A 10,199-nucleotide genomic window follows, 5' to 3' on the forward strand; every position below is an offset into this window, starting at 1 on the left:
GGAAACATTGATTGGGTACCAATCCCATACAGTTACTCTGCTAGAAGCTTGAAATGTGATTGGGAACAAAACAGGCCTACTTCCTGCCCTTCTGGACTTATATGTTAGTGTAGTATGCTACAAGATTAACCCAGAGATCAGAAGGAAAAATAAATTATTTATGTTAATATGGAACAGACAAAGCTTAGAAGGAGGAATATGGGAATTTAGTGAGTTTAAAACAAACCGAGATAATAAGAGATGAGGAAGGACACTATATCATACTCAAAGGGTCTGTCCAACAAGAAGATTTAACAATTTCAAATATCTATGCCCCCAACGTGGGAGCAGCCAACTATATAAACCAATTAATAACAAAATCAAAGAAACACATCAACAATAATACAATAATAGTAGGGGACTTTAACACTCCCCTCACTGAAATGGACAGATCATCCAAGCAAAAGATAAGCAAGGAAATAAAGGCCTTAAACGACACACTGGACCAGATGGACATCACAGATTTATTCAGAACATTTCATCCCAAAGCAACAGAATACACATTCTTCTCTAGTGCACATGGAACATTCTCCAGAATAGATCACATCCTCAGTCCTAAATCAGGACTCAACCGGTATCAAAAGATTGGGATCATTCCCTGCATATTTTCAGACCACAATGCTCTAAAGCTAGAACTCAACCACAAAAGGAAGTTTGGAAAGAACCCAAATACATGGAGACTAAACAGCATCCTTCTAAAGAATGAATGGGTCAACCGGGAAATTAAAGAAGAATTGAAAAAAATCATGGAAACAAATGATAAGGAAAATACAACGGTTCAAAATCTGTGGGACACAACAAAGGCAGTCCTGAGAGGAAAATATATAGCAGTACAAGCCTTTCTCAAGAAACAAGAAAGGTCTCAGGTACACAACCTAACCGTACACCTAAAGGAGCTGGAGAAAGAGCAAGAAAGAAACCCTAAGCCTAGCAGGAGAAGAGAAATCATAAAGATCAGAGCAGAAATCAGTGAAATAGAAACCAAAAAAACAATAGAACAAATCAACGAAACTAGGAGCTGGTTCTTTGAAAGAATTAATAAAATTGATAAACCCCTGGCCAGACTTATCAAAAAGAAAAGAGAAAGGACCCAAATAAATAAAATCATGAATGAAAGAGGAGAGATCACAACTACACCAAAGAAATACAAACTATTATAAGAACATACTATGAGCAACTCTACGCCAATAAATTTGACAATCTGGAAGAAATGGATGCATTCCTAGAAACATATAAACTACCACAACTGAACCAAGAAGAAATAGAAAGCCGGAACAGACCCATAACCAGTAAGGAGATTGAAACAGTCATTAAAAATCTCCAAACAAACAAAAGCCCAGGGCCAGACGGCTTCCCGGGGGAATTCTACCAAACATTTAAAGAAGAACCAATTCCTATTCTCCTGAAACTGTTCCAAAAAATAGAAATGGAAGGAAAACTTCCAAACTCATTTGATGAGGCCAGCATCACCTTGATCCCAAAACCAGACAAGGATCTCATCAAAAAAGAGAGCTATAGACCAATATCCTTGATAAACACAGATGCGAAAATACTCACCAAAATACTAGCCAATAGGATTCAACAGTACATTAAAAGGATTATTCACCACGACCAAGTGGGATTTATTCCAGAGCTGCAAGTTGCTTCAACATCCTCAAATCAGTCAATGTGATACAACACATCAATAAAAGAAAAAACAAGGACCATATGATACTCTCAATAGATGCTGAAAAAGCATTTGACAAAGTACAGCATCCCTTCCTGATCAAAACTCTTCAAAGTGTAGGGATAGAGGGCACATACCTCAATATCATCAAAGCCATCTATGAAAAACCCACCGCAAATATCATTCTCAATGGAGAAAAACTGAAAGCTTTTCCGATAAGGTCAGGAACACGGCAGGGATGTCCATTATCACCACTGCTATTCAACATAGTACTAGAGGTCCTAGCCTCAGCAATCAGACAACAAAAGGAAATTAAAGGCATCCAAATCGGCAAAGAAGAAGTCAAATTATCACTCTTCGCAGATGATATGATACTATATGTGGAAAACCCAAAAGACTCCACTCCAAAACTGCTAGAACTTGTACAGGAATTCAGTAAAGTGTCAGGATATAAAATCAATGCACAGAAATCAGTTGCATTTCTCTACACCAACAGCAAGACAGAAGAAAGAGAAATTAAGGAGTCAGTCCCATTTACAATTGCACCCAAACCATAAGATACCTAGGAATAAACCTAACCAAAGAGGCACAGAATCTATACTCAGAAAACTATAAAGTATTCATGAAAGAAATTGAGGAAGACACAAAGAAATGGAAAAATGTTCCATGCTCCTGGATTGGAAGAATAAATATTGTGAAAATGTCTATGCTACCTAAAGCAATCTACACATTTAATGCAATTCCTATCAAAGTACCATCCATCTTTTTCAAAGAAATGGAACAAATAATTCTAAAATTTATATGGAACCAGAAAAGACTTCGAATAGCCAAAGGGATATTGAAAAAGAAAGCCAACGTTGGTGGCATCACAATTCCGGACTTCAAGCTCTATTACAAAGCTGTCATCATCAAGACAGCATGGTACTGGCACAAAAACAGACACATAGATCAATGGAACAGAATAGAGAGACCAGAAATAGACCCTCAACTCTACAGTCAACTCATCTTTGACAAAGCAGGAAAGAATGTCCAGTGGAAAAAAGACAGCCTCTTCAATAAATGGTGCTGGGAAAATTGGACAGCCACATGCAGAAAAATGAAATTGGACCATTTCCTTACACCACACACAAAAATAGACTCAAAATGGATGAAGGACCTCAATGTGCAAAAGGAATCCATCAAAATCCTTGAGAAGAACACAGGCAGCAACCTCTTCGACCTCAGCCGCAGCAACATCTTCCTAGGAACATCGTCAAAGGCAAGGGAAGCAAGGGCAAAAATGAACTATTGGGATTTCATCAAGATCAAAAGCTTTTGCACAGCAAAGGAAACAGTTAACAAAATCAAAAGACAACTGACAGAATGGGAGAAGATATTTGCAAACGACATATCAGATAAAGGACTAGTATCCAGAATCTATAAAGAACTTAGCAAACTCAACACCCAATGAACAAATAATCCAATCAAGAAATGGGCAGAGGACATGAACAGACATTTCTGCAAAGAAGACATCCAGATGGCCAACAGACACATGAAAAAGTGCTCCATATCACTCGGCATCAGGGAAATACAAATCAAAACCACAATGAGATATCACCTCACACCAGTCAGAATGGCTAAAATCAACAAGTCAGGAAATGACAGATGCTGGCGAGGATGCGGAGAAAGGGGAACCCTCCTACACTGTTGGTGGGAATGCAAGCTGGTGCAGCCACTCTGGAAAACAGCATGGAGGTTCCTCAAAATGTTGAAAATAGAACTGCCCTATGACCCAGCAATTGCACTATTGGGTATTTACCCTAAAGATACAAACGTAGTGATCCAAAGGGGCACGTGCACTCAAATGTTTATAGCAGCAATGTCCACAATAGCCAAACTATGGAAAGAACCTAGATGTCCATCAACAGATGAATGGATCAAGAAGATGTGGTATATATACACAATGGAATACTATGCAGCCATCAAAAGAAATCTTGCCATTTGCGACAACATGGATGGAACTAGAGCGTATCATGCTTAGCGAAATAAGTCAAGCAGAGAAAGACAACTATCATATGATCTCCCTGATATGAGGAAGTGGTGATGCAACATGGGGGCTTAAGTGGGTAGGAGAAGAATCAATGAAACAATATGGGATTGGGAGGGAGACAAACCATAAGTGACTCTTAATCTCACAAAACAAACTGAGGGTTGCTGTGGGGAGGGGGTTTGGTAGGAGGTGGTGGGATTATGGACATTCGGGTGGGTATGTGCTTTGGTGAGTGCTGTGAAGTGTGTAAACCTGGTGATTCACAGACCTGTACCCCTGGGGATAAAAATATATGTTTATAAAAAATAAAAAATTATTCAAAAAAAAAAACCAAACCGAATAACACAATATAATAAATACTATTGATTTTGCAAAGAGGACTTTGGCGATCTTGAGACAAAGTATGTCAGTTCAGCTCAGGTACAGTATTTGGCAGGAGGTGATGGAAATGTGCTGTAGAATATAATGAAGAAGTGAAGTTTGCCACAAAGTGTGCCATGAAGTGAAGTCTGAGCTGTAAAAACACCCACACTCAGTGGAGTAGGATATTTTTCCTTTCAGATTACCCAGAATGGAAAGGATTTTTGTCAACCTGAGTATCACCTATTGGAAATGTTGACTGGCTCCATCAATGGAAACACTCTGGGTCTCCACACCACCCCATACAGGAGAACAGTTAAAGACAACTCCCCAAAGAAGAAATATGCACTAAACTGTCAATAAGTGAGAAATACAATTTTATTGGGTTATGCCATTATTATTTCTGGGTTGTCTGATTAGGTTATGATACTGTTATTTCTGGGTTCTGTAATGTAGCAAGTGGAAAATGTTATCTTCACCTATAATGAATGAGCAGTCGAGAGTAGAAGAAGACCCAGTTATTATAAATGCTTTTTGAAAAAGTTTATGGCAAATGTGGAGGGGATTTTGAGATACAGTCCATAAAGGAAAGAAAAGCCAAATTGTTATTTGATTGTTTGTTTGAACAGGGAAATCTTTATCATATTTGGAAGCTGAATGAAGTTGGAGGGAGAGCTTAGGACACAAGAAAAAATGTAAATGACAGACCAAGCAGGACAGGGAATGAACCTGAGGATTTAGAATCCTGGTAATAACTACAAGGCCAACTTCTCCACAGAATACACTTTGGGAGTGTCCTATGGCTGACACAAAACTCACCTTAATATATGGGGCAGAGCCTTCACCATGAAATGGACCCTTGCTTCCTGGTCTATCCAATCAGCAATTTAGAAATGGGCCATTAGTGCCTCCTGAGGATAGGGTAGAACTCTGGAGCATCTGAGCTCATTTAGTGAGAGAACAGAACAGAGATGCCAGGCCAGGAAACATACCCAACAGGACTCATTAACATTCTGTTTTGTGGACCAGCATTTCCAGGGGAGGCCCTTTCAGCTGAGATGAGAAGTCCCTGGGAATGGTAGGCATGGAATAAAGCAGAGAGGGTGGGGTCATGGGATATGGAGCCAGAACAGCTTCCCCAAGGACAGGGCCCTGGTTCACTGTTCTCCCCAGGGGCAGTGAGGCTAGGCATGGCAGGGCCTCCCTGGGGCAGCTCTTCCAATATCTACTTCCCCCAGATTCCTGCTGCTTTCCTCTTTGCTCCCAGATCTTAACAAGAGTAAATGACAGTCTGAGCATCTGGACCCAAGAACTCAGTCTGACGACTTCTCCAGAGCTGGATGCTGGATGGGTTCTCGACATGGGATCCTGAGTGATAGAAGCAGCATCTCCTAATTCTCCACAGGTGTGAGAACAGGAAATCCACCTCTGAAGTAAGAGCTTCACAGAAACTACCCAAGACTGTATTAGCCCTCTGTCTCTATTACATCTCTGTAGCAGACCTGTGGAGGAATAGAAGGACCAGAAAAAGTGGCCCTGACATCTGTGTTGGTCAGACTCCTCAAACTCTTAACCCAACTTGGCAAATTTTAAACCAGTCGGACACTCCTGGAAAAACGTACTCTTTCTGCATTTCTACAGGAAAATCCTTGACTCTCAAACAACCCCGAGGCAGGTTGCATGGTTTGGCAGCTTGTCTTATCACTATCTGAGGTAAAGCCTTTCTCTCTTTTTTCAGGGAAGTCTGCAGCCTCTAGGTATGTTGAGTTTTGAAACCGGAGACCAAAGCAGATCCTAAGAGCTTAAGCTACATTGTCTTTCAGAATCTCTAGTGCTTTGGAATCTGTCCCCTATCCTAATGACCTATATTCCTAGTTTCCTAAACATGAAAAACCCATGAAAATGAAGAAAGAGTCTGTGCCACATCCCAGGTCTGAATGACCACTTCCTGGTAGAAGTATAAGTACCTGTCCTTAGAGCCCAGGCTTGCTGGCCTCTGATATGGGATTTTTGCACCTATCTGGTAATAAATGCCTCCAAATCAAAGGACCATCTAAGAGCCAATGATATGCCTGTGATATGCTCTAATGCTTTCCAGAACAGGAATTCATCCTGTCTATCCTGTGGCCATTCAATCCAATGTAGACACTCTGGCCCTGCAGGAAGGAGATTGGGGATCTCAGTCAGGTGTAATAGAGTGCAGATAGAATTATTGAGCCTGATTACAACATGCAACACATACTCTTTTGTTAAGAGCAGCTTTCATCCTTTCTCCTAAACACAAACACTCTGATCTTCCTGGGCAGGGCCTCATTAGTTATCAGATCTTTGAGTTCTCCCAGGCTCCCTTGTTTGCATAACCAGTAAAGAAACACCTATGTTGTCATTGATCTTAAAGTTTTAGCTCATAAAGGCAATACATGTCAAACACTCCATCCCCTAGTCTCAGAGAGCATGGAATCCCTTCTCCCTCAAACACATGGAGTATGGAGCTGGTCCAGGGAAGTGACTAAGGTGGATCTATTTTAGCTCTTCCTATGAGACTTATATCTATAGCCTTGAATGCTACAAACAAACTTGAACATAAGTTATAAGGAAAATACAGGGGAAGTGCTTTGTTGAAATCACACTTCTGTACTGGCTTTAGAACTTTATATTCAGAACAGGTTGTTAGGACACTAAGTGAGTATTTAAATCATTAGATAAACAGTTTACTTAAAACATAGGTACAAAAATAACCAAGGCCTTGGATTCTAGGATATTGATTTCTAGAGAAATGATTTAATTATTGTGGAAAGATACATATCAAAGTTTGATGTCCTGAATAACATTTTTGTGTACTGATGTCTTAATATTAAGTTACTGTGATGTCTGATCTCCATTCAGATGGATATTTCATTTAGGAAGAATTAAAAGTGTCAGAAACTGAGAGGTTAACAGGTAAAGTCCATTTCCGGTAGGAAAGACATTGCCTCATTGGATTCATGTTGGCCATCATCAGGAGCCTGTGATGTTACAAACTAGGGACCACCTTAGCAAAAATTCACTGAGAATGTATTTGATTCTAGGAAACTAAAGAAACAACACAGAATGGAGCACTGGAACTCCACCTTGGGAAGTGGCTTTATATTGATGGGGATTCTGAATGACAGTGGGTCTCCTGAACTGCTCTGTGCCACAATCACAGTCCTGTACATGTTGGCCCTGACCAGCAATGGCCTGCTGCTCTTGGTCATTACAGTGGATTCCCGGCTCCACGTGCCCATGTACTTCCTGCTCAGGCAGCTCTCACTCATGGATCTCCTCTTTACATCTGTTGTCACTCCCAAGGCTGTCATGGATTTTCTGCTCAATGAAAACACCATCTCCTTTGTGGGCTGTGCCCTTCAGATGTTTCTGGCATTGATGTTGGGTGGTGCAGAGGATCTGCTACTGGCCTTCATGGCCTATGACAGATATGTGGCCATTTGTCATCCTCTGAACTACATGGTCTTCATGAGGCCAAAGGTCTGCTGGTTCATGGTGGCCACAGCCTGGGTATTGGCATCCATAAGTGCCTTTGTTTATACTGTGTATACCATGCACTATCCCTTCTGCATGTCCCGGAAGATCAGGCACCTGCTCTGTGAGATCCCACCTTTGCTGAAGTTGGCCTGTGCACATACCTCTAGATATGAACTGTTTGTGTATGTGATGGGTGTAACCTTCCTGATGCCCCCTCTTTTTACTATCATTTCCTCTTATGCACTAATCCTGTGTACTGTATTTCGGATGCCTTCAAGTGAGGGGAAGCAGAAAGCCCTTGTTACCTGCTCTTCCCACCTGATGGTGGTTGGGATGTTCTATGGAGCTGCCACATTTATGTATGTCCTTCCCAGTTCACTCCATAGCCCTAAGCAAGACAACATCATCTCACTTTTCTACACAGTTGTCACTCCAGCCCTGAACCCCCTTATCTACAGCCTGAGGAATAAGGAAGTTATGGGAGCCTTGAAAAGAGTCCTGGGAAAATACAAGCTGTGACACACTCCAGCATCTAGGGAGAGCTTCTGGCTGTCCCTCAGAGTTCATTTCTCTTCAAAGATTTCTGCTAATTTTCCATGGCGAAAGTACTGTACTGCAAAGTGTATCTTCTAATAGTAAGATGAAGGAATATAATTTGATTTGTCAAATGAATTAATGTGTCTGTATTTCTACCATTTTATTGTATTTTTGGAAGTACAGTTGACATAGAATCTTACATTAGTTTCAGGTATGCAGCATAGTGATTTGACTCGGTCTGTATTTTATGGGATGGTCACCACAAAATGTAGCTATCATCTGTTATTGTACAACACTATTACAGTGCTATGGAGTACATGCCCTTTATCCCCACTGTACCTTTTATCCTGGTGACTTATTTATTCTATAACTGAAGCCTGTATCTCTCACTGCTCTTTAACCATTTTCACCATCATTCAACTACCCCCTCCCCCAATGCTCTGGCAACCATGCTCTGTATTTATGGTTTGTGGTTTTTTTTTTACATTTTTAAATTTATTTTCAGCATAACACTATTCATTATTTTTGCACCACACCCAGTGCTCCATGCAATCCGTGCCCTCTCTAATACCCACCACTTGGTTCCCCCAACCTCCCACCCCCACCCCTTCAAAACCCTCAGATTGTTTTTCAGAGTCCATGGTCTCTCATGGTTCACCTCCACCAATTTCCCCCAACTCCCTTCTCCTCTCCATATCCCCTTGTCCTCCATGCTATTTGTTATGCTCCACAAATAAGTGAAACCATATAGTTTGTTTTTGTTGTCTCTTTATTCTTTTCTTTTGTTTTAAAATTCCACATATAAGTGAAATCATATGGTATTTGTCTTTCTCCGACTTATTTCACTTAGGATTATACCCTCAAGGTCCATCCATATTGCCATAAATGGCAAGATTTCATTCCTTTTTATGGCTGATTAATATATATATATATATATATATGCGCCACAATCAACAGGTACTTGGATTGCTTTTATTATCTTGGCTCCTGTAAATAACACAGGTATAAACACAGGTACATTTATATCTTTATGAATTAGTGTTTTTGTTTTCTTTGTGTAAGTAACTGTTAGTGGAACTACTGAATCATATATTATTTCTGTTTCAACTTTTTGAGGAATCTCCATACTGTTTCCACAGTGGCTGCACCAATTTACATTCCCACCAACATTGCACAAAGTTTTCTTTTTTCTCCACATCTGCACCAACACTTATTTCTTGTCTTTCTGATCCTAGATATTATCTTGTGTTTAAGGTGATATTTCATTATCAAATGCCTTTTTTTTTTTACCACACTTGTGTATGGATATTTTATTTGGGAAGGAGTAGGTTGAGGAACTGGGAAAAATGACATAAAGAAGGAGGCTGGTCACTGCTATGTACAATTGAGGTTCAGTAAATTCCAAGAGATTCTAAAAACCTACAGACTATGTTTTTCAGAATTGTTTATTCCATGTAGAACTTTTATCTACTAGCTCCAAAGGCCCACTAGTCACTCCATAAAATAACCCCATATTTCCAGATTGCATCTGCATGCATGTGAGGTATCTACATGCTGAAATGTAAGTAGCTGTCAGATTCCACCATCTAGAACTTTGTTGACATTAAAATTATTAGTGTTAATTTGAGCCCAGTAGATGTTGGGTAAGGCACAAGAATCCAGTATTACAGGAAATATCTAGAGGCTAGTACAGATTTAGGCACTTAATAGCCTTAATACAGTTTTAATGATGAATGATAAAGAAGCAGGGACTAATAGTACCTACAATATAGTTATTGTAAGGCTAAGTAAGAATGTAAGTATCAGCTTTAAAATACCCTAGAAGTATGCAGGTTTATTGAGTTTGGATACCCAAGGGTGCAACTGAAGTTATTTTTTCTACTTTGTAACTGGATTAAAAAAAAATTCAAGCCCTATTCTACTTGATGACCAAACCCCCTAATTTAACCATTATGCAGTCAGTTTTGGGCAGGGTCAGTATACCATCCTCTCCCCTTCCAGAGTCCATGGAGTCCAAAGATGTAAAGGACACTTGTTCAATTTAGTATTTATATTTGCTGTTTT

At 40.0% G+C, this 10,199-nt stretch overlaps 1 protein-coding gene across 1 annotated transcript; it reads left to right on the forward strand.

Annotated features, from left to right (window-relative positions):
- The first annotated feature begins 7,184 nt into the window (after window positions 1-7,184).
- Window positions 7,185-8,117, forward strand: LOC131838031 (olfactory receptor 2AG1-like). Its single transcript, XM_059183704.1, has one exon. It carries the CDS (start codon window positions 7,185-7,187, stop codon window positions 8,115-8,117), a length of 933 nt encoding a protein of 310 aa, XP_059039687.1.
- The last annotated feature ends 2,082 nt before the right edge of the window (window positions 8,118-10,199 follow it).

The sequence above is a fragment of the Mustela lutreola genome, chromosome 1 (genome assembly GCF_030435805.1).
Source record: "Mustela lutreola isolate mMusLut2 chromosome 1, mMusLut2.pri, whole genome shotgun sequence".
In the NCBI taxonomy this organism is placed as follows: domain Eukaryota; kingdom Metazoa; phylum Chordata; class Mammalia; order Carnivora; family Mustelidae; genus Mustela; species Mustela lutreola.